Source organism: Tamandua tetradactyla, chromosome 2, assembly GCF_023851605.1.
Source record: "Tamandua tetradactyla isolate mTamTet1 chromosome 2, mTamTet1.pri, whole genome shotgun sequence".
NCBI classification, from domain to species: domain Eukaryota; kingdom Metazoa; phylum Chordata; class Mammalia; order Pilosa; family Myrmecophagidae; genus Tamandua; species Tamandua tetradactyla.
The window spans coordinates 223,467,035-223,492,003 of record NC_135328.1 but is presented as its reverse complement, the minus strand read 5'-3'; the positions used below and the strand labels follow the sequence as shown (position 1 = coordinate 223,492,003).

Below are 24,969 nucleotides of genomic sequence, written 5' to 3'. Positions count from 1 at the left end.
CGCCATTGGCTGGGCCGGCGGAGGTCCTGTCGCGCCTCCCGCTGATTGGCCGCATGGCCTGCCCGTCAGCGCCGCGCCGGACGCCGGCGCCGGAATCGGCGCGCGCGGGGGTGGCTGGTTACCCAAGGTGCTGCGCGGCGCCGGGGCGCGGCCGCGAATGCTGCGTCGCCGACCCGGAAGCCGCGCGTCTCTCCGCGTGGCCGAGCCTTCCCGGCTGCGGCGCGCGATCCCACGGAGCCCCCGAAGCGCGTAGCTCCGGTCCCGGGGCGCGGGCTGCCTGCGGCGGAGGAGGCTGAGGGGTCGTGGTTTAAGGGGTACGTGCCGTGCACGTGGCAGCCGCGGTGGGCTCACGTTTCAGCCCTTCCGGACCCCGAGGTTCAGGCCGCAGGAGTTGCGCAGCGTCTGCAGCCCACAAGCCCTTGGCCTTCGGAGTTCAGTCCGCAGGCCCGAGACGAGGAGCTCGGTAAGGGGGAGCACTGCGTCCCGCGCCTCTGCCGAGCCCCTGGCCACGGGAGAAGGCAGGCATCAGACGGTTCCGGCGCGGGGCAGCAAGGCCAGGGGCTGAAGCGGTCAGCATGACTGACTTCGTGGGCCCCGGGCACCCCGTGGAGAGTTTGAACTTGAATAACAGTGGGGGCCTTCTCCACGGAAAGGGGGAAGAGAGAAATAAGACTAAGTGTCAATGGCTGAGAGATTCCAAACAGAGCCGAGAGGTTATCCTGGAGGTTATTCTTAAGCATTAAGTGATATCACCTTGTTATTCAAGATGCAATGGAGAGGCTGGAGGGAACTGCCTGAAAATGTAGAGCTGTGTTCCAGTAGCCATGTTTCTTGAAGATGATTGTATGATGATACAGCTTTTGCAATGCGACTATGTGATTGAAAAAAATAATAATAAAACCTAAAATTGTGGAATTGTAACCCATGTCAAACTCTGAAATACGTTCTATAACTAATTGTGGTGCTGTGATTTGAAATTTATAGCTTTTTAATGTTATTTTTCACAAAAAAAAGAAAAAAGGTCGATTGTGATGATAGAAAAATATTTGAGCCTTCTAGACTCCTATATTTTGGAGCAGCTAGAAGGAAAAATATGAGAGATTCGTATGGTAGCCCATGATAAACGCTGGGATCTGTCCTGTAACTACTTTTTGAAGAGTGCTTTGAAAACTATTGCTTTGTTTTTTTTGCTTGTGTATGTTATACTACACAGTAAAAAAATGTTAAAAAATAAAAACCCAAAAACAAAACAGTGGGGGACCACTGATGGGGCTTTATGCCTTTGAACCCCTCTTGACCTTACAGACCTCCCATTTACTCCTGAAAAGAGAGACTTGTGCCTAGAAGGCCCCGCCTAGTTCTCACCCTTGGGTTCAGTACTGCCAGCCTCCTTTGCAGTTTTTAAGGCACTCAGCATCAGGGCTGTTGGTCTCATTGTACAGGAGGAATAAATGCTGTCGTCATCAACCGTGACTGCACACGTTGCGGTTAAACATTCACCAGTAATGTTGTGAGCCCTGGCCTGGGGGTGGGGGTGGGGAGCCTGAGAGGGGGGGCAACCTGGGGTGGGGTGGTTGGAACTGGGTAGGGGGTGGGCTGAGAAGCCTGGGGGGAAGGTAGACTGTCGCACTTAAACTTGCCTTAGATATTGCCCTCAATTCAAACCGGCCCAAACCCAGAGGCCTCCATTGCTTCCCTCCTCTGAAGTGTCCAGATGGGGCCCTGACTTCTGGAGAGACTCGATCCAGCAACTCCCAATGCTGCTACCTAAGAAGCCAGTTCTCCTCGTCTTTCGTAGCCCCAACATCTCCTCTCCCTAGGTGGGCAGCACCAGGATCCTCCTGTGTGCAGGCAAACTGGCTACAGCAGCACCCTCTAGGAAAAGTTCCTGTTCTCTGGAAATCCCAGCAAACATGTTTCTGATTATCCTTGCCTAGTTGCTTGCCCATCCCCTGGGCAGTGATTGGCCAGAAAAGTGGGAAGAGTTAATGGCCTTAGCTAATCAGGGCCAGGCCCTAGAGCTAGGGACAGGGCCACAGTCCCCGGAACTGCACCAAAGGGAGAGCTGGGCCCTGTGGCTGGAGGAAGGGGTTGGGGTGGGTGCTGGGAGCAGCCTGTAGTGGTCTATGACACCCCCTTTCATTGAGGCGAGATACAGAGCAAAAGGCAGCCCCTTCACTACCATGCAGTGCGCGCATCATTGGACCCCACACAACGAGCTCTGATGCTCCCGTTGCCTGTTCAGTAGCCATCTGCTGATGACTGAGGAGTACTGTGACCTGTGTGCACAGCATGGCCCTGCTGTTCAGTGCAGCAGGACAACAGTGGAGGGGCCGCAGCCCCTGGCCCCCAAGTGCTCATGGTCCAAAGGCCATTGTTAAACAGGACAAAGACCAGAGGGTGCTAAGGAGGCCGGCGCAGTTGTTGAAGCCAGAGGTGATGCTGGAGAAAAGGACGACGATTTTGAGTGGGAATGAAGGAAAGTGGGCAATCAAGAGACAGGACTTGCTCGGGACCTGTGGGTTGGAGGGGGGCATTGAGCCTGAGGGGGAAGCCCACACTGACTCTAGGTGTCTGCTGGCAAAGAGGCAAGTGGAGCATGTGGGGTGGGGGGAGATGGGCGCTCGGCTTAGGAACCTCTGGAGCCGTGGGCAAGTATCCAGGACGCAGTGGGACAAGCATGTCTCGAGCTCAGGGGAGGGCTGCATTGGGAAGGATGTGGGAGCCACCAGCAGGCAGAGAGTGGCTAATGCCATGAGCCTTGTGGCAGTTAGATTTGGTTGTCAACTTGGCCAGGTGAAGGCACCTAGTTCTGTTGCTGTGGACATGAACCAATGGTACGTGAACCTCATGACTGTTTGACTTAATTGGCTGGTACTTAAATGAGCAAGCTCAACGTAGCACAGCCCAAGCAGCTCGGCATACCTCATCTCAGCACTCAGCCCAGGCCTTTGAGATGCAAAAAGAAATCACCCTGGGGAAAGTTGTTGGAACCCAGAGGCCTGGAGAAAAGGCCAGCAGAGATCACCCTGAGCCTTCCCACCCAAGAAAGAACCTCAGATGAAAGTTAGTTGCCTTTCCTCTGAAGAACTAACAAAATACATCCCCTTTTATTAAAAGCTAATCCATCTCTGGTGTGTTGCATTCCAGCAGCTAGCAAACTAGAACAAGCATGGAGAGCTTTCCTGAAGCAGGTGGAGGATTGAGCCCAGAAAACAGAAACACGACATGGAGACTGAGCAGGCGCAGCAAGAAGGAACCCTAAGCATGTTGCACGCCAGCCTGCAGGGAGAGCCAGAGTCCCACAGAGGGCGTAGGTTCTGGGCCCACAGATGCTCAGAAGTGAGAAAAGTTGAAAAAGTGGCTGTTGGTGGTGGTGAGCGCCACCAGAGGCGTAGCAGATCAGTGGACCCAGTGATCACAGGGGCAGAGTGGAACTGAGCAGCCGGCCTACGGAAGAAAGGAAAGCAGACTCAGGAGCGGAGTGGGGCAGGAGGGTCTCAAAGTCCAGAGAAGACAGGCGATGGGTGGAACCAGAGCCCCATGAGGACCGAGTCCAGCTTTGGGCCCCGAGGGAGCACCTGGCCCTGAAGGTGAGCAAGGACCCAGCTTCCATCTTGGCCAGGGGAGAGAGGTGTGGACCCCTCCTGAGGTGCACGTGCTGATCAGAGGTGGGCACGGTGGGCAGGCGGCAAGGCAGGAGGAAGGCACATGGCTGTCCCCATCAGCCCCGTGGGCTTGAGAACAGATTCCGGCCTGACTCTGGACTTAATGAATCTGAGTCCCTGGGGCATGGAACAGGATGCTGCATGCTAAATGGCCTCATCAGATGGGCCAAGGGTCAGTCACTGAGAAGCCCCTGCCTGGCGATGTGCGGCTGGGGTAAAGCCAGGACCAAGAGGGCCAGCTTGCCTGCTGTGGGGAGGGCTGGGCTAGGGACCAGTTGGAGGCTGCAGAGAACTGAGGCTGGCGTACAGCTAGGGAGCTGGGTCCCAGGGTTTCTGCTGGAGAGAGAGGTCAAGGCAAGGGGACTACAGAGGGAAAGAACGAACTTGGGGCACGGGGAGGAGGGAAGTCCGCGGTGAGAAACCTGGATAGGTTTACGGTGAGGCCGCACGTCAGAGTGGAGTCATCTGGGGGACAAGAGGGCCAAGACCCGCCACGAGGCAGGGGCGCGCATGGAATGGGGAAGCAGGTACTGAATGGGCTGTCCAGGCAGCCTTGAGGGGAGCCAGGATCAGAGTTGAGAGGCATAAGCCCCCAATTCACAGAAGAGCATCTAGGATTCCAAGAGAGGGGGTACCATCCCACCTGGTGGCCTCTTCTGTGCCAAAGCTGTGGCAACAAGCCTGCGGGCCCCCAGAGACGCACACAACCCGCACAGCTGAACACCACAGGCTTTATTTTAACAACCTATATTAGATGGTTCTGAGAATCTGTTAATAAAGGACCCGTTTTCAGGCCTATAACTGAACTGTAAATAAACACAACTGTAAACAGAACTTAAAGCTGTTGACTAAATTCTTCTTTGTTCCTATTTCAGTTGTTACAATCATCAGAGAGAAGAGCATCAAAAGGGAGTCCCATCAGTGGTAATGGACCACACGGGAAAATATGCCTTCTGGCTCCTTCCCTTCCCCTAAGGCAGCAGCAAATCCTTCTTCACGCCTCCTTTTAGCCAAAGCCGCCAAAGATTTAAAAGTCTTTGGTTCATAGATGGCTAGATCTGCGAGTACTTTCCTGTTGAGTTCCACCTGACACTGGGAAGAGAAGGAGAAGCTGTAATCAGTACCAGAAATGTCAAACTCTAGAAGACCCCAATTTGTCCAGATTATCAGGAAAGCAGCTGAGTGTCGTGGCCAGGCCCTAAGTGCACCGTATGTGGCTCTGAGGCATATGGTCACTGCCCTCCTAGGGCTGCAAACATCAAGTGTGCACAGGACATGGAGCTGGTCAGGGTACCCCAGCCTGAAAGCCAGACCAGGGAAGCCACGTAAAGTCAGGAAAGAGGCTGGGACCCAGCCCAGGGCTGACCCATGGACCCAGGGACCTTGTTGATGATCAACAGTAATCAACTGGCATTAAGACTCCTGGGCCTAGGGCCATCCCTTAACCAACTCAGAAGAGGAAGTCACAACCTGCAGCCTGCAAAGGCGGGTGAGGCTTGATAAGGGCTGTGCAGCCCCAGGCAGCAGGAGGAGAAAGCAGAGACAACAATATGCGCTCCTAGTTCTGAAAACTGAGCTAACCTGAGGCTATCAAGCAAAACTGAAGGTTACTGCAGAGCACTGCCAGGAAGTCTCCTGAGCAGAAGAGGTAGGATATGTCGTTCCTAATCCAGCGGTGGGAAGATGGGACAGGTCCTGGTTCCACCAGGTATCACCTGGGTGCCCTCAAGCAAAGTTCCTCTCCTTCCACACCTCAGTCCGTATCAGGAAAACGGAGTGGATGCCGTCCAAGCTTACATGACTCTTTATGAAGTGCCAAAGACGGGGCACGGTGCAGGGTGGAGGCACAATGCCTGTACCCCTTAACTCTGTTCTTCAAGGATTTCTTTGTTATAAATAGGAACTGAGTGACAGGAGCTGCATGCACTGATCACTGGTGTCCTGCTGCCCATCCTGAGTGTCCCGAGAGGACCAGCATGATGTTCATTTTCCTAAGCTATTGCTCACAGAACATATGTAATGCAACATACCTGGCTTTAATATAAAACAATTACAAAATGAAAACAGATCTTAAGATCTGAGATAACATTATTTCTGGAGTTACTGCTGGGCATGTTGCATAACTTTTTGCCCCTTCAAAAACAATTCAGCTGACCTTAACAGGACACAAAGACAAAGCTGGAACATAACTGCAGTTGTCCATGACTAGACATGTCTTCCATTCAGTGGCCTGAGTCCCATTCAGAAGCTTAGTTTTTCTGTGCTTTGGAGTACTGTTTTCTATACAACTGCCTTCTTCCGATTTCAGCTCAATTTGTTCAATTCTCTCTCACCTCATGACTGCTTATCTTACCTTTGGGTCTACATGTCATGGAGCAGAAGGACAGAAACTAAAAGAGCCACCTCGTGGACCCTGGAGTGCAGCAAGCTCAGCTGCTCTCCACGTGGGCCCAGCTGGAGCCCACGTACAATCCTCAGTCTTCCTCTGAGCGCTGCAGCATGCTGAGCTTTGTTTGGATGGCCTAGGTCCCTTGATCACATGTTTTCCCTTCATTTGAACACCAACAAGCGCCGGTACTCCCTTCACAGCTCCACCTGGTCCAATTTAAAGGCACTCTGGAATTAGATTTGCCCCTCTGTTCCTTCTGCTCACTTCCCACATAGGGTTTCAGGGACTGAGCAGGTGCTGGGTGTACAGAAGCTTCCCGTCCTCGCAATAACTGTTCTCAGATAGTCCATATGAATTCAAATCCCCAGATGTTGTCAATTGGCCTGTGAGTTCTGCACGTGAAGGCTTTCCTAAAGTGATATATTTTTTCCTACAGGCACACTGGAATGTTCACTCAGGGATGTGACTCTCCGAGGAAAGGTCAGAGTATTTATCCATTTCTCCCCTGGTAGGTTGAATTGTGAAATGTGGATCTGAGGCGGGCTGTTGTTCGCCATGCTCAGGTGTGCTACAGCAAGGAAGCCGGGAGGAGAAGCATCAGGAGCAGCAGCAACCGGAGCTGCTGTGGGCTGAGGGGTGTGTGCACCAGTGGGTCCACCGGAGCTGCTGTGGGCTGAGGGGTGTGTGCACCAGTGGGTCCACCGGAGCTGCTGTGGGCTGAGGGGTGTGTGCACCAGTGGGTCCACTGGTACACTACCCCACTTCACGCAATTTTATTGATGTATAATTGTGCACCAGTCATCCAAAGTGTACAACTGATGCTTCACAGTATCATGTATGGCTGTGCATTCATCACAATCTACTTTTTTTCTTTTCTGTGAAAAAGAACATATTCAAAAAAGGAATAAATTTCAAAGCACACTGTAACAATTAGTTGTAGAACAGATTTCAGCGTTTGCTATGGGTTACAATTCCACAATCTTATGCTTTTACTACTAGTGGCTTCAAGACACTGGAGGCTAAAAGAAGTATCAATATAATGATTCAGCATTCATACTCATCTGTTAAACCCTAATTCTCTGTATAATTCTACTATCACCTTTGATCTTTCTCCTGCTTTTTAAGGGTATTTGGGCTGTGCCCATTCTAGCTTTTTCATGTTGGAAGGGGCCGTCGGTAATATGGGATAGGGGGTGAAACTGGTTGATGCTCTCAAGAGTCTGGCCCCTCTGGGTTTCAGGATTTAATTGGCCTAGGAACCAATCTGGAGGTTGTAGGTTTCTGGAAAGTTACCCTAGTGCATGAAACCTTTGAAGAATCTCATATAAAGCCCTAGGAGTTCTTTAGGGATGGCAGCAATGTTTTGGTTGGGGTTTGGCAGACAATGATAGGTAGCAGTGCAGCTGAACCACCCTAACTTTTTAAGAAAAACGTTAAACATACAAGTATTAGGGCTCTCTAGGGAAAAGAACCAACAGGAAATATCTGTGAATAGCATGAGATTTTATAAAAGTATATCACACAACTATGAGGATATACGAGCCCAAACTCTAAAGAGCAGGCCACAAGCTAGCACTCGGATGAAGGTCTACGAATTCCCCGGGAGAGGCTGGCTGCTAAATTAGAGATGAAAGTTCTCTTTCTGATTGCTGAAGCTATCAGCCGCCGCCGCCGCCGCCGCCGCCGCCGCCGCCGCCGCCGCCGCCGCCGCCGCCGCCGCCGCCGCCGCCACCGCCGCCGCCACCGCCGCCCCCCCCCCCCTTAAAAGCCATCAACTGATTGGATTAAACACCTCTCACTGCAGAAGACATACCCCTAAACCTCCTGCAGATGTCATCAGCCATAGATGCTATCAACATGCATATGATTTCAGTCTGGGAAATGTGTTCACAGTAACAGTAGGGCAAGTGCTGTACAACGTCACCTGGCCAGATAACTCACGAACCTGACCATCACAGTTCACAAAAACAGGGAATAATCCAATCAACCAGTTCAACAATCACCAAGGTTTTGCCACACGTGCTAAATCTATCCCTTCCCCCACAAAACGCTCTCCCCACTTTTTCGATTGTATGTATTTTAACATCATCTGTCACCTCACTAAAAATCATTCTTTAGAGGTGGGACAAGATGGTGGTATACTGAAATGTGGCATTTAGTTCATCCTCCAGAACAGCTAGCAGACTGGACAACTGCTGGGGGAACATGAGTGACCGGACATTGTGTACTGCCGTCTGGACCAGGTGGACCAGCTGAGAACCCCAGAACTGTCAGTCCTGCAGCTGCGGAGGCTGGGCCCCTCCCCCATGGACACAGCAGGCTGGTACCACCAGGGGAAAGAAACAGACTTGACTGGCAGCAGGGGCTTAGCGCAGCCAAGCTCCAATGGCAGAATTAACAAATTCTGACTACTGAAAACAGGCACAAATAAATCTGGAATAAAAACTAAAAGGACTGGGAGTTTTTCCCCTGGCAGAGGGGAGTGGGGCTGATGGGGAAAAAAACAGAGGCTTTTTTAATTGGGCAGCACAAAATACTGGAAAAGGGCTGGACCCCAAGAAAAGGGGGCACATAGAGCCTGGAAATACATAGGGCCACGTACCAAATTAAGCTCTTCAATGGTAAACCTGAGGAGCTAAGAGTGGGGGTCCAGCTCTGAAAGGGCTTGCTTTTTTCTTTTTTTTAACTTAAACAACTCAGAACTGCAATCGCTCTCAGGCTCCAGCACTGCCCCAGGCAAGGATGGAACTTAGGCATGTCTGAGAGTCAAAGTAACCAGTCAGGTGAAAGGGGTTAATTCCCTAACAGGTGTATATCTTCCAATAGAAAAAGGGGGCAGACCCCAGCTCAGGTGGAATCGCTTCTTCAAGGAATTCAGACCCCAGGGCTTGGTAATTTGAAGCCATTAAAACCAGCCTACAACGTCTCCTCAGTCTCTACCATGCCCCAGCAGGGAAAGTCTGCTGAAGTTAAAGGTACCACATCACCTTATACAGGTGGGACCTGCAGGCAGACAAGCACCACATACTGGACAGGACAGAAAAAACAGAGTCCAGAAACTTCACAGGAGAGTCTTTCAATCTGCTGGGTCTCACCCTCAGTGAAAACTGACACAAGTGACTCTTTCCTCCTGATAGGAGGCCAGTTTGGTCTAGGAAAATCTGACTGTGGTCTTTAATACCTGAGGAGACCCTCCTCAAAAAATAAATTTAAAAAGGCTCCATATAGGCAGGGGAAGAAACAGAAAAACAAGAATGGAAAAATTCTGATCAGCTAAACAGAACCTATGGTAAGAAGTTTAGAATAAGTTGAACTGACTGTCAAAGAACATTCATGCCATCTAACAAGAAAATCCTAGGTAAAAGAGTGAAAACAACTTCCAGAATAAAAGAATAAAGGAAATCAAATGCCTAGATGCCCGCAGAAAATAATGAGTCATACTAAGAAAATCGAAAATATGGCCAAAAGGAACAAACTAACACTTCAAATGAGATACAGGAGTTGAAACAACCAGTTCAGGATCTTTGAACAGACATGGAAAATCTCATCAAAAATCAAATCAATGAGTTGAGGGAGGATATAAAGACGACATTGGGCAAACAAAAAGAACTCGCAAGTTTGAAAAACACATTACAGAACTTAGGAGAATGAAAGGCACAACAGAAGAGATGAAAAAAAAAACAATGGAAACTTACAGCAATAGATTTGAAGAGGCAGAAGAAAGGAGTAGTGAACCAGGGAACTGGACATCTGAAATCCAACACACAAAAGAAAATATCGGGAGAGGAATGAAAAAATATGCACAGGATCTCAGGGAATTGAAGGACAACATGAAGCACATGAATATACGTGTTGTGGGTGTCCCAGAAGGAGAAGAGATGGGGAAAAGAAGAGAAAGACTAGATAAATCCCTCAAGTCTCTAGATTCTGAGACAGTATAACTTAGGAATGCCTAGAGTGGACGTATTAGTTAGGATTCTCTAGAGAAACAGAATCAACAGGGAACACTTGCAAATATAAAATTTATGAAAGTGTCTCACGTGACCGTAGGAACGCAGAGTCCAAAATCCACAGGGCAAGCTGTGAAGCTGATGACTCCGATGGAGGGTCTGGATGAACTCCACAGGAGCAGCTCACCAGCCGAAGCAGGAATTGGGACCTGTCTCCTCTGAGTCCTCCTTAAAAGGCTTCCCGTGATTAGATTTATCATCACTGATTGCAGAAGACACTCCCCTTTGGCTGATTACAAATGGAATCAGCTGTGGATGCAGCTGACCTGATTATGACCTAATCCTATGAAATGTCCTCATTGCAACAGACAGGCCAGTACTTGCCCAATCAGCTAAACAGCTACCACAACTTGACCAAGTTGACACGTGTCCCTAACCATAAGAGTGGATAATAATGGCGATTAAATGTACAAATATACATATATATATATATATATATATATATAACATTCATTGTTTATGTGAAGTTTATTTGAACACCATAATCAAAGAGAAACGTGAACAGGGAGTGAGATCTTGTTGGTTTGTCCAGGTTAATGTGATGCCCCGATACATCCCAGAGTAATTTGGGAAGAGAATAAAAAAGTATTTGCAGAGTTCCCTTGAGGGACTGCAGAGAAAGAAGGAAATATTAAACTTTCCTATCTGGGGAATTTCTGATATTCTCACAAGCAGTAGAAGACAATTCAATATGCTAAGCCCTTGATCTTGGGGTTCACCCCTATGAAACATACTCCTGCAGAGGATAGGCTAAGCCTACTTGTAATTATACCGAAGAACCTCTTCTGTTGCTCAGATGTGGCCTCTCTCTCTAAGCCAACTCAGCAGGTGTGCACACTGCTCTCCCCACCACGTGGGACATGACCCCCAGGGGCATAAACCTCCCCGGGAATGTAGGACAGTACTTCTAAGGATGAGCCGGGACCCAGCATTGTGGGACTGAGAAAGCCTTCTTGACCAAAAGGGGAAGAGACAAATGAGACAAAGTATCAGTGGCGGAGAGATTTCAAATAGAGTTGAAAGGTCATCCTGGAGGTTATCCCTTTTTAGTTTTTAGTGGATTAGAATAGCTAGAAAGAAATAGCTGAAAATGTTGAGCTGTATTCCAGTAGCCTTGATTTCTTAACACAAATATACAACTATATGGCTTTCTACAGTGTGACCCTGTAACTGTCAAAACCTTGTGGCTGACACATTCCCTTTATGAACAGATGAGGTCATAAACCCTGTGATTAAAACACAGGGAGCGCAGAATAAGAAAGAGGTTCTTTACTCTTGCATAGCTTAATGTAATGCCTGGATAAATCCCAGAGTATATTAAGCAGGTAATCACAAAGTATCCACAAAAAAAACTGCTTGAGGGATGGAAGAAAAACTATGGAACTATTAAACTTTACCATCAACCCCCTGATACTGTGTCAGACTTTAGGACACCCAAATCAACAGGCCAAGCCCTTGATCTTGAGGCTTACTCTTGTGAAGCTTATGTACGTAGCAGAAAAGCTTAGTCCACCTACAGGCATGCCTAAGAGTTACTTCTGGAGGACTTCTGTTGTTGCTCAGGTGTGGCCTCTGTCTAAGACCAACTCTGCAAGTGAAATCACTGCCCTCCCCTCTACGTGGGACATGACTCCCAGGGATGAGTCTGGCCCTGGCACAGTGGGATCAACAATTCCATCCTGACCAAAGGGGGAAAAGAAGTGTAAATAATAAAGTATCAATGGCTGAGAGAGTTCAAATAGAGTCGATAGGCTACTCTGGAGGTCGCTCTTCTGCAAGCTTCAGTCAGACCTTGTTACCTGTCATCACCTGCCAACCCCTAACCAGGACCATTCCTGCCAATACTAAAGAACACCTACAGTAGTATATGATTCCACAAGGGTTCCATGCACTAGAATAACTTTCCAGAAACCTACAATCTCCAGATGGGCCCCTGTACTAGCTAAGTCCTGAAACCTAGAGGGCCCAGCTTCTTGAGAACATTACATAGTGACATCTCCCTATCCTGTATTACTGACGGCCCCTTCCAATATGAAAAATTTAGAATAGGCACAGCCCAAACACCTCTAAAGAGAGGGACAAAAAGATCAAAGGTGATAGTGGAGTTATACAGAGAAAAAAAAATTTAACAAATGAATATGATTTACTGAATTATTAAAATGGTATCTTTCGGTATAATCTAGGAATGCCTAGGAGTGTACAATGATAGTAACTAAATGTACAAATTAAAAAATGTTTTTGCACAAGGAAGAACGGAGGAATGTCAGTATTGCAGGGTACTGAAAGTAGATGGTCATTCATATTTTAAAACTTCAACTTCTGTGTGAGACTAAAGCAAAAAATGTTTATTTGGTGCAAAATTTATATTTTGACTAGTGCGTTTCCTAATATAACTTATATGGACAGGTTACTTAAACACCATGGGTACATGGAACCTTGAATAGGGCATGAGATTTGTAGGTTTGTCCATGTGGTGCCCCCATAAATCCCAGAGTGATTTCAACAGTGATTAAAGAAGTGTTTGCAAGGTCCCCTCAGGGGAATGGAGAGAAAGGGGGAAAATTCAACCTCCCCATTTGGAGAATTCCTGATATTCTCTCAAGCAGTGAGGACAATCAAATCAATGTGCCGAGCCCTCAATCTTGGAGTTTGTTCATATGAAATTTATCCCCACAAAGGACAGGTTAAGCCTCCTCAAAATGAGGCCTGGGAATCACCCCCAGAGAACCTCTTCTGTTGATCAGATGTGGCCTCTCTCTCTCAGCCAACACGACAAGCAAACACTCTGCCCCCACCCCCCGCCACAACCTGGGACATGACTCCCAGGGGTGTGGACCTTCCTGGCAACGTGGGACAGAAATCTGGAATCAGCTGGGACTCAGCAACAAGGGACTGAGAAAACTTTCTTGACTGAAAGGGAGAAGAGAGAAATGAGACAAAATAAAGTGTCAGTGGCTGAGAGACTTCAGAGTTGAGAGGTTATTCTTATGCATTATATAGATATCCGTTTTTAGTTAAAGGTGTATTAGAGACGCTAGATAAGAACTTGAGCCTGTTCAGTACCCATGTTTCTTGAAGATGAATGTATAATGATATAGCTTTCCAAAAGTGACCATATGATTGTGAAAACCTTGTGACTGATGCTCCTTTTATCAACGTTATGGACAGAGGACTAAAAAATATGGATAAAAATAAATAAATACCACTTCTGGGTCAACATGGCAGCTTAACAACGGGCACATTTTAGTTCATCCTCCAGAAAAACTACTAAATAACCAGAAACAGTACAGAACAGCTCTTGGGGCCACGTCAGTGACCAGACACACAGCGTACCCGACTCTGGACCAGCTGGACCCGCTGCAAGCCCCCGAGAACTGTGAGTTCCCAAAGCTGCAGCGGCCAGTGTCCCTCACCCACAGGCCGCTTCCCAGAGGGGAAAGGAAAGGACTTTACCAGCAGCAGGGACTGGGCACAATCAAACGCCAATTGTGGAACTAATTAACAAATTCTGACTAAAAATAGGCCCCCAGCTTAGGTGAACCTGATCAAAGCAGAGGTTGCTCATTTTTGCCCCAGTGCCAAGGGGGCAGGACTGAAAGAAAACGGGGGAAAAAAAAAAGAAGGAAACAGAGGTTTTTGTGGCTGTGTTTCTACAAAGGCTTGACTGCCTCTGGATACAGCGGCAGAAATTTTCAGGCTACAACCACCCCAGGCATAGGCAGAAGTGAGCTCTCTTGGGGGCTTATCTGGAGCTTGTGCCTTCCCCAGGGGAGGGGTGGGGCCCCACCCAGGTGGAATCCCTCCATCAAGGAATTCAGACACCAGGGCTGTAACTAAGGCCATTAAAACCAGTCTACATCCTCTCCTCTGTCTCCACCACATCCCCAGCAGGGAGAGTCTGCCAAAGTTAAAGGTACCGCATCATCTTATGCTGGTGGGACCTGCAGTCAGACAAGCACCACATACTGGGTAGGATAAGAAAAACAGAGTCCAGAGACTTCACAGGAAAGTCTTTCAACCTGCTGGGTCTCACCCTCAGGGAAAACCGACGCAGGTGATTCTTTCCTCCTGATAGGAGGCTGGTTTGGTCTGGGAAAACCTGCCTGGGGTCTATAATATCTAAGTAGACCCTCCTAAGTGTGTGTGTGTGGGGGAAGGCACCACACAAGCAGGGCAAGAAACAAGAAAACAAGAACTGAAAAATTCTCCTCTGTTAAACAAAACAAAGAACAGATAGAAAACAAATTCATCCAGCAAGAAAACCCTAGATAAAAGAAGTGAAAGCAATCTCTAGAATAAATTAATTAAGGTAATTAAATGTCTAGACACCAGCAAAAAGTAACAAATCACACTAGGAAAATTGAAGATACGGCCCAGTCAAAGGAACAAACCAACAATTCAAATGAGATACAGGAGCTGAAACAATTAATTCAGAATGTACGAACAGACATGGAAAACCTCATCAAAAACCAAATCAATGAATTGAGGGAGAATATAAAGAAGGCAAGGAAAGAACAAAAAGAAGAAACTGAAAGTCTGAAAAAACAAATCACAGAACTTATGGGAATGAAAGACAGTAGAAGAGATGAAAAAAACAATGGAAACCTACAATGGTAGATTTCGAGAGACAGAACATAGGATTTCTGAACTGGAGGACGGAACATCTGAAATCTGACAAGAAACAGAAACTATAGGGAAAAAAATGGAAAAATATGAGCAGGGACTCAGGGAGTTGAAAGACAATATGAAGCTCATGAATATACGTGTTGTGGGTGTCCCAGAAGGAGAAGAGAAGGGAAAAGGAGGAGAAAAACTAATGGAGGAAATTATCACTGAAAATTTCCCAACTCTTATCAAACACTTAAAATTACAGATCCAAGAAGTGCAATGTACCCCAAAGAGAATAGATCCAAATAGACATACTCTAAGACATTTAATAATCAGAATGTCAGAGGTCAAAAAGAAAGAGAGGATCTTGAAAGCAGCAAGAGAAAAGCAATCCATCACATATAAGGGAAGCCCAATAAGACTATGCGCAGATCTCTCAGCAGAAACCATGGAGGCGAGAAGACAGTGGGATAATATATTTAAATCATTAAAAGAGAAAAACTGCCAACCAAGAATTCTATATCCAGCAAAATTGTCCTTCAAAAATGAGAGAGAAATTAAAACATTTTCAGACAAAAAAATCACTGAGAGAATTTGTGATCAAGAGACCAGCTCTGCAAGAAATACTAAAGGGAACACTAGACACAGATACGAAGACAGAAGAGAGAGGTGTGGAGAAGAGTGTAAAAAGGAAGACTAGGAGTAAAGGTAAAAAGAAGGAAAATTAGATATGACATAAAATCCAGAAGGCAAAATAGTAGAAGAAAGTACTACCTGTGGGGAGCCGTTTATGGCACTGGCAGTGTGCCGGCCATCATCTTGGTCTTTGACGCCATCTACTGACCACCTTGTGGTCCAACACCATCTTGGATACTAACTCAAGTTAAGTTTTTATCTCAAGTAAAGTTTCTATTTTCTCATTTCTGCCCTGTTCTGCCCAGAAATCTGCTGACTAGTCTCAATTGAGCCGCCTTTGCTATCTTAGTTTCTGTGGATTGGCCTAGCCACCGTGCAATGCCTATCACCTGCTAAACGCCTGATACAAGGCACTTCCCCCGTCCCGCTGGATAAAAACCCTGGCTTTGCCCTCAATAAACTGAGACTTGATCAGAATCCTGTCTTGTCTCCATTCTCTGTGTCTCTCGTCCCCCCAATTCTCACTCCCTCCCTCAGGTCCAGGTTCGTCCGTCCTGCGGGTCGGGACAACTACCCATGCAATAGTAACACTGAATGTTAATGGATTAAACTCTCCAATCAAAAGACATAGACTGGCAGAATGGATCAATACACAGGACCCATCTATATGCTGTCTCTACTCAAAGGTCACGAGGCCAAGGACACAAATGGACATTTACACACCAATGTTTATAGCAGCATTATTAACAATTACCAAGAGATGGAAACAGCCAAAATGTCCATCAACAGACCGTTGACTAAACAAACTGTGGCATTTACATAAGATGGAATATTATGCAGCTGTAAGACAGAATAAAGTTATGAAGTATGTAACAACATGAATGGACCTTAAGGACATTATGCTGAGTGTGATTAGCCAGAAACAAAAGGACAAATACTGTATGGTCTCACTGATATGAACTGATATTAGTGAATAAACTTGGAATATTTCCTTGGTAACAGAGACCATCAGAAGATAGAAATAGGGTAAGATATTGGGTAATTGGAGCTGAAGGGACACAGATTGTGCAACAGGACTGAATATAAAAATTCAGAAATGGACAGCACAATATTACCTAACTGCAATATAATTATGTTAAAACACTGAATGAAGCTGCATGTGAGAATGATAGAGGGAGGAGGGCTGGGTACATAAATGAAATCAGAAAGAAAGATAGATGTTAAAGATTGAGATGGTATAATCTAGGAATGCCTAGAGTGCATAACAATAGTGAAATGTACAATGTACAAACTTGAAAAATGTGTTTGGCATGAGGAAGAACAAAGGAATGTCATTATTGCAGGGTGCTGAAAATAGATGATAATTAATACTTCAAGATGTCACCTTATGTGTGAGACTAAAGCAAAAAATGTTTGTTATAAAATTTATATTTTGACTAGAGCATTTCCTAATATAACTCACGTAGATAGTTTGATTGAATGTCATAAGTACTTGGAATCTCAGGTAGGACATGAGATTTTGTTGGTTTGTCCACAGTGATGCCCCGATGAATCCCAGAGTGATTTGATCAGTGACTGGAAAAGTATTTGCAAGCCCCCTTTGGGGAATGGTGAGAGTGGGGAGAAATTCAACTTCTCCAAGTTGAATTCTTGAGATTCTCACAAGCAGTGTGGACAACGAAAGCTATAGGCTGAGCCCCCAGTCTTGGGGTTTGTTCATATGAAACTTAACCCCACAAAGGATAGGTCAAGTGTACTTAAAATTTAGGCCTAAGAGTCACCCCCAAGAGAGCCTCTTTTGTTGCTCAGATGTGGCCTCTCTCTCCAGCCAACATGACCCTCCCCCTCTCTGCGTGGGACATGACTCCCAGGGGTGTGGACCTTCCTGGCAACGTGGGACAGAGATCCTGGAATGAGCTGAGACTCAGCATCAAGGGACTGAGAAAAACCCTAGAATGAGCTGAGAATTAACATCAAGGGATTGAGAGAACCTACTCGACCAAAGGGGGAAGAGTGAAATGAGACAAAGTGTCAATGGCTGAGAGATTCCAAACAGAGTTGAGAGGTTATCCTGGAGGTTATTCTTACGCATTAAGTAGATATCACCTTGTTGTTCAAGATGTAGAGGAGAGGCTGGAGGGAAGTGCCTGAAAATGTAGAGCTGTGTTCCAGTAGCCATATTTCTTGATGATTGAACAATGATATAGCTTTCACAATGTGACTGTGTGATTGTGAAAACCTTGTGTCTGATGCTCCTTTTAGCTACTATATCAGCAGAAGAGTAGAACATATGGAATAAAAATAAATAATAGGGGGAACAAATGTTAAAATAAATTTAGTTTGAAATGCTAGTGGTAAATGAAAGCGAGGGTTAAGGGGTATGGTATGTATAATCTTTTTTTTTCTCTGTTACCGTTTTATTTCTTTTTCTGTTGTCTTTTTATTTCTTTTTCTAAATCGATGCAAACGTTCTAATAAATGATGAATATACAACTATGTGATGATATTAAGAATTACTGATTGTATATGTAGAATGGAATGATATCTTAATGTTTTGTTTGTTAATTTTTTTAATTAATAAAAAAAGTTAAAAAAAAAGATTGAGATGGTATAATCTAGGAATGCCTAGAGTGTATAATGATAGTGACTAAATGTATAAATTTAAAAAATGTTTTTGCATGAGGAAGAACAAAAGAATGTCATTACTGCACTGTGATGAAAATAAATGGTACTTAATATTTTAAAATTTCAACTAATGTGTGAGACTAAAGCAAAAAATGTTTATTTGGTACAAATCTATACTTTGACTAGTGCATCTCCTAATATAACTTATGTAAACAGTTGATTGAACACCTTAAGGACATGGAACTTTGTATAGGACATGAGATTTTGTTGCTTTGTCCAGAGTGATCCCCCGGTGAATTCCAGTGTGATTTGATCAGTGAGTGGAAAAGTATTTGCAAAGTCCCCTTCGGGGAATGGTGAGAACGGGGGAAAACTCAACTTCCTCAAGTTGAATTCTTGATATTCTCACAAGCAGTGTGGACAACCAAAGCTATAGGCTGAGCCCCTAGTCTTGGGGTTTGTTCATATGAAACTTAACTCCACAGGGGATAGGTCAAGCCTACTTAAAATTAAGCCTAAGAGTCACCCCCAAGAGAACCTCTTTTGTTGCTCAAATGTGGCCTCTCTCTCCAACCAACACAGCAAGCAGACTCACCACCCTCCCCCTGTCTACGTGGGACACGACTACCAGGGGTGTGGACCTTCCTGGCAGCGTGGGACAGAAATCCCAGAATGAGCTGAGATTCAACATCAAGGGATTGAGAAAAACTCTAGAATGAGCTGAGACTCAGCATCAAGGGACTGAGAAAACCTTCTCAACCAAAGAGGGGAAGAGCAAAATGTGACAAAATAAAGTGTCAGAGGCTGAGAGATTCTAAACAGAGTTGAGAGGTTTTCCTGAAGGTTATTCTTACACCTTAAATAGATATCAAATTTTTAGTTAAGGTGTAATGGAGAGGCTGGAGGGAGCTGCCTGAAAATGGAGAGCTGTGTTCCAGTATAGCCATGTTTCTTGAAGATGATTGTATAATGATACAGCTTTCACAATGTGACTGTGTGATTGTGAAAACCTTGTCCCTGATGCTTTTATCTACATTTTTGACAGATGAGTAAAACATATGGATTAAAAATAAATAATAGGGGGAACAAATGTCAAAATAAATTTAGTAGATTGAAATGCTAGTGATCAATGAAAGGGAGGGATAAGGGGTATGGTATGTATGAGTTTTTTCTGTCTTTTTATTTCTTTTTCTGAATTGATACAAATGTTCTAAGAAATTACCATGATGTTGAATATACAACTATATGCTGATATTGTGAATTACTGATTAAATATGTAGAATGGAATGATCATACGGTAAGAATGTTTGTGTTTGTTAGTATGTTTAAAAAAATAAAAAAATAAAAAAAAGGAAAAAAATAGTACAGGGTGATATATGTACCTTATACCTTAATGATAATATCTTGAAAACTTGCAATATAATATCATAATCAAGATACTGATATCGATATATCAAGACAGAGTGCATTTCCATCTTACATGGATCTCTCCACCTCACTTCCACCTTGTCCCTGGCAAGCACTAATTTGTTCTCCATTTCTATAATTTCATCATTTCAAAAGTGTCATATAAATGGAATCATACTGTATGTAACCTTTTGATATTGGCTATTTTTCACTGTGTATGATTCTCTGGAGAGTCATTTCAGTTGCTGTATGTATCATAGTTTATTTCTTTTTATCACTGAGTAGTATTCCATGGTACAAATGTACTATGGTTTAACTATTCAACCAGGGAAGAACTTCTAAGTTGCTTCTAGTTTTTTTTTTACTATTATAAATAAAGTTCATATAAATAAAAAAAAAGAATGTTCATGTTTGTATGTTGTTTTGGCTTGTCAACTAAAAAAAAAATTTTACCACCAAAAAAAAAAATATATATATATATATATTTCTTTCAGTCTCCAGTATCTTAGAGCACCTAGAAATAAACACCTTAAATTGTGGAATTGTAACCCACGTTGCACTCTGAAGTATGTTCTACAACTAATTAAGCTGCTGTGCTTTGAAATTTACTACTTTTTTGTATATATTTTTCACAAAAAAGAAAAAAAAAGTCGACTGTGATTATAAAAAAATATTTATGCCTTCTAGCCTCCTATATCTTGGAGCAGCAAGAAGGAAAAATCTGAGAGGATGGTATGGTAGCCCATGACAAACTCTGGGGTCGGTCCTTAACTACTTGTTGAAGAGTGCTTTGAAAACTATTGCTTTTTTATTTCTTCGCTTTATGTTTTTATGATATGCTATATCATACAATAAAAATGCTAAATAAATAATGGGGGGATAAGGGGCATGGGATCTTTGGGTTTTCTTTTTCATTTTATTCTTACTTTTATTTTTGGAGTTATGAAAACGTTCAAAAATGACTGTAGTGATGAATGTACAACCACATGATGACACTGCGATTCAATGACTGTATGCTTTGGAGGATTATCTAGTATGTGACTATATCTCAAAATCGCATTAAAAATCATTCAGGGTGGGCCACAATGGCTCAGGAGGCAGAGTTCGCGGGCCAGGCCAGAGACCCAGGTTCGATTTCCGGTGCCTGCCCATGCAAAAATAATATTAATAATAAAATAATCATTAATTGTTCAAAAAGTTAAAGCCAAGTTTTCCTACTTTCTCCCTTAACAGGGAACCATCACGGCTCACACTTCTGCACCATAAGCCCTGTTTCCAATTCTATTCAGCTACCAACAGGGTAAGAGAGGTGGGTGGGGAGCCCTGAGCTGCTGGAACTCCACCCCCAAAATAGAAGTGCGAGATGCAGGCCCAGCAGCTTGGACTGCCGGTGCTGGAAATTATGACAGATGGGACCGTTTCTGCAGAAGTTTGGCCTTCTAAATAGTGTCCACACCCTCACCAGCTGGCCACCATACCTTAACTAAGTTGCCAATGAACACTGGGTATCTCACACCATGTTCCTGGGAAGCAGCTGTAATTCGATTTATCCAAAGCTAAAACAGGAAAAAGAAGACACTTAGTAACTAGGTTGATATGCTACTCACCTCCACACCTCACAGTAAAGGTCCTGGCAGAAGTAGAATGTATTTTTATAAAAATAAATAGACCCAGGGAGGAGATGTGGAATGGGGAATTAAAGCTTATATGGTACAGAATTCCTGTGGGGGACGATGGAAATCTCTGGTAATGGAGGGTGGATGTGGCAAACACCACGAATGTAACTAACACCACTGAATTACACATCTGAATGGGGTTAATGGGAGAAGTTTTAAATTGAATGTTACTAAAGTTAAAATTACAAAAGAAAAGTAAATAGAATGCTGTTTCGTACTTAAACAAATATGGCTTGTGGTACAAAAAATAACAGCAAGCAGAGGCTGGCATGCTCCATCCAAATGGCAGCCTCATGAGCAGGGGATTCACAACCTCAGTATTGATCTAACACAGCTAAGCATGGAGGATGCAAAGATGAACAAGAGGTATCAGAGGAGACACAGCAGAGTACGCGCAAAGGGCCGTGTGGATGTAAATTTCAACACACCAAGAGGAATGCTAGTAGAGGCGGGGGCAAAACATGTGAGGAAAAAGCTACGGGAGGTGAACAATCTCAAGGGAAGAGGGGCTATAGGGTCTGGAGGGAGGGTCCCTGGCAGAGGTCCTGGCTGGCAAAGAGTATCCAGGTGCTACAAACACAGAACAAGCTGTGCAGCACAAGGCGAAGCTGGAGGCAGGGAAAGACCTGGGAAGCAGTGTCTCAAGGCACATTTATAATGTAGAAGTGAAGGATGGGACAGGAAGAGTCAAAGTGGCGCTTGGACGGTTGGGAGACAGTGTGATGGATGCTTTCAAGAGGACCTGCTTTGAGGCTTTTACAGCACAGTTAACTGACACGCATCCCAGTGTGCTGAAACCTTTTCTAGTGACAAGGGTAATCTGTGTGCAGGGAGACTTTCTTTTAAGCTATCTTTTAATTGTATATCTTCAAGCAGTAGTAAAGCCTACTCTCTTTCTCCAGGTATTTTCAAACTTGAGTGCGCGTAAAATTATCTGTAGGTCTGTTAAAATACAGACTGCTGGGCACAGGTTCAGTTTCACTCATTAGGTCTGGGGTAGGGCTGGAGAACCTACATCTCTGATGAGTTTCCAGACGATGCTGATGCTACCACGAAACCCAATGGAGCCACTGCTCTCCTCCACAGCACATCGTCACAGCACTCCTCCCTGCCAGAGCTGCTCAACCCTTTACCGAGACACACAGCCTGAATTTTCCGGGCCCCTGGGGGATAGCACCTGTCCCACGTTGAGATAACAAGAGACCCCAAGGCACACAGAATAGGCCCAGAAGAGGGCTGGATCCACACCCACACCACCTGCCGTGGACACCCTGACCCTTATCTACTGTTATTCAGAACTTCCTAACTTTAAAGACCAGAATTATTTTCTAACTCCAGCTCCTAACTTTATCCATTTAGCCAGTATTTCCTGATTTAGGTCCTGGATTGCAGCATTAAAAAACCCAGAAATGTTCTAGTAGAAGGACAACATCAAACTCTGAGTAAAACACGTGGTGTGTTAGATGCTGAGTGCCACAGATAAACTCTGGTGAGGGCGAGGGGCAGCTGGGGTGGGGGTGGTGGACCATGCGGAACCACACAGCAAAAGTGAGAGCCATGCAGAAGTCCAAGGGAAAACTTCCACCAGCACAAGACCTTGCAAGGAAACATGCCTGACTTCTCGGAGGAGCACGTGGAAGCCTGAGTGGCTCTGGGGCCAGCAAATGAGGAGGAGTGGTCAGAGGCAAGGTCAGAGACCTTCAGGGATTCGTATCTTATCAGGAGAGTGATGGGAAGCCAGCAGAGGGTGCTGAAGGGGAGGTCTGGGCAGCTGAGATAAGGGTGGCGGTTGAGTCAAAGCAGGGAGATCAGCAAGGGAAGGCCCTGAACAATGGCTTGGGGCAGTGGGTGCGGGGTGAAGGGGGAGTTCTGGATATCCCACGTTCTGTCCAGAGGCAGAGAGAACCTTCCAGGGGTTGGGCTGGATGTGAGGCGTGAGAGAAACATGGGGACTGAGAATGACTGCAGAAGTGGAAGGATGGACTAGCCACTCTACGAGACGGGAGCGGCTGAGGGCCGCGTGGTCAGGCTTCAGACACAGTAGGCTCGAAGCGGCTCGCACAGGATCCAGCTGGGGCTCCCAGCCCGGAGCTGGGGGGAGGCGACCGAGCCCCTCTTCCCTGCAGGGACAGGGATTCCCGTGGAGTACTACTGCAGGGGGTCAGGGACAGCAGGGCTCTGCTGAGTCCACGCTGGGGTCCTCGCTTACAGTCCTCAGGTTCCTCTTCTTTAGTCTCCGGGCTTTGGTGCATTTCACGAAGGCTCGCACCACAGCTCTGACAGCCAACCTGTAGCATCGATTTTTCCTTCCCCGGAAGTGCTAGGTTAAAAAACGAGGTTTGTTGGCGGGGCCTGCTCCGCGAGCCCCAGGCTTCCCGGGAGCCCCGCGGCTGCAGCGGACTATTCGGGCCCACGTGTGCCCGGGACAGCCGCGGTCCGGCACAGGTCCCGGGTGGGGCGGAGGAGGGGGCGGCAAGCACGCGGGGGCCGGCACTCACCCGGGCGTGCTTCAGCACCTCCTGGATCCGCCAGTAGCGGTCGGTGAGGCGGTTCCGCAGCCAGAGCTGCGTGGTGAGGAAGACCATGGCGCCCACAGCCCGGCTTCTCGGCTCCTCAGCGACGCACGCACCACGCCGCCATCACCGCCAAGCCGCAGCGCGCTGAGCCCCGGCAGACGAGCGCTTCCGGGTCAGCGGCCTGACGATGACTTCCGGGGCGCCGCTCATGCGCCTCCCGCTGCCGCTGGCCCCACGCGGGCGGTCGCGGACCCGGCCGGCCCTGGCCCCTCGTCTTGGCAGCAGGGCGCCGGTCCTTAACTTAGCAGATCCCCGGAAGCTGCAGGTGCTGGGGTGCGGCTGGGAGCAAAAGGGCGCGCACCTGTGCCCAATGCCCTCAGGCCGGGCGGAGACCCGTGCGGCGGCCGCGGGGACGCCCCGGTGCCGCCCCCAGGCGCGTGGGTCGAGCGACTCGGTCTCGCCCCGCACCGGGCGGTTGTTCCGCCGCAGAAGGAAGGGCTGGGCGTCCGGGCTCCCACGCGGCGAGCCCCGAAGTCCTGTGCTGAGGGAACTGAGTCCAGTGTCTCTGCGTCCAGGACAGGCGAGTCCGGAGCGAGGGTGAGGGTGGGGCCGGGACCGGGCCGGGGCCTCGGGGTGGGGGCAGGTCGAGGCGGTGCTTCACGACGGCCTAAGTGTTCTGCGTGCCACTCAACTGTGTACCTACGATGGTAAATTCTGTTGTTGGTTTGCCACACGTATTTTATCACAAAAGAATATAATAAAGCGGTTTGAATCTTGATATCAAATTACGGAAAAGTTGCGAAAGGGCTACAAGGAGCTCCAAAATATTCAACCCGTGTGAGCCAACTGTTTACATTTTGCTCCCTTTATCATTGCCTCTACAAACACGTATAAACACGTGTCTTTTTTCCTGAACCATTTGAGAATAGGTTGGAGATATCTAAATACTTCACTGTGTATTTCCCGAGAATAAAGACATTCTCCTAACAAAACACAGTAGTCAAAATCAAGAGATTCAGCATTGTTACAATGCCATCGTCAAGCCTGTGGTACGTATACAGATTTCGTCAAATGTTCTTTATACCTTGTTTTCCACGGGTCTGGGACCCACTAAGTGTACTGCCTTTAGTGGGCAGATCCTCCAGACTGGAACAGTTCCTCAACCCTGCTTTCTCTTTCCTGATCCTGGCATTCTCTCAGTCTAGGCCAGTTATTTTGTAGAATGCCCCTCAATTCAGTTTTGTCTGGTATTCCGTCGGGGTTAGATTCAGGTTATGCGTCTTTGAAAGTACGACGGAGGTGACATTGTGTCCTCGGTTCATCACCTCCAGAGGCTCCCATGTGCACCCGTCTCAACACGGGTGATGCTAACTTTGACTCTGGGTAAGGTTAGGTGTGCCAGGTGTTTCCACTCTTATTCCCTCATTAATGAGT

The 24,969-nt window shown here is 46.5% G+C and overlaps 1 protein-coding gene and 1 long non-coding RNA gene across 3 annotated transcripts; one reads left to right on the top strand and one right to left on the bottom strand.

The window, feature by feature from the left end:
• The first annotated feature begins 172 nt into the window (after nucleotides 1–172).
• On the top strand, nucleotides 173–19,904 carry LOC143675057 (uncharacterized). Of its 2 annotated transcripts, XR_013171352.1 has the most exons (4): nucleotides 173–463; nucleotides 3,151–5,316; nucleotides 6,494–6,565; nucleotides 18,519–19,904. It is a non-coding gene; the product is annotated as an uncharacterized LOC143675057 (long non-coding RNA). The 2 variants fall into 2 exon arrangements; XR_013171351.1 differs by lacking the exon at nucleotides 18,519–19,904 and having other exon boundaries at nucleotides 6,494–7,632.
• MRPL20 (mitochondrial ribosomal protein L20) lies at nucleotides 4,386–23,706 on the bottom strand. Its single transcript, XM_077151600.1, has 4 exons — nucleotides 23,518–23,706; nucleotides 23,229–23,339; nucleotides 20,822–20,899; nucleotides 4,386–4,760 (listed from the first exon to the last, which is right to left on the bottom strand). Exons 1-4 carry the CDS (start codon nucleotides 23,602–23,604, stop codon nucleotides 4,587–4,589), a joined length of 450 nt encoding a protein of 149 aa, XP_077007715.1. The 5' UTR covers nucleotides 23,605–23,706; the 3' UTR covers nucleotides 4,386–4,586.
• Between the last annotated feature and the right edge of the window lie 1,263 nt (nucleotides 23,707–24,969).

Bases quoted from the DNA above. Each gene is read 5' to 3' on its own strand.
- MRPL20 (XM_077151600.1), bottom strand. From the start codon at position 23,604: ATGGTCTTCCTCACCACGCAGCTCTGGCTGCGGAACCGCCTCACCGAC. The intron at 23,340-23,517 runs GTGAGTGCCGGC...TTTTTAACCTAG, and splicing joins AGGTGCTGAAGCACGCCCGG to CACTTCCGGGGAAGGAAAAA. The intron at 20,900-23,228 runs GTAAGCGAGGAC...TTCCTGTTTTAG, and splicing joins AGAAGAGGAACCTGAGGACT to CTTTGGATAAATCGAATTAC.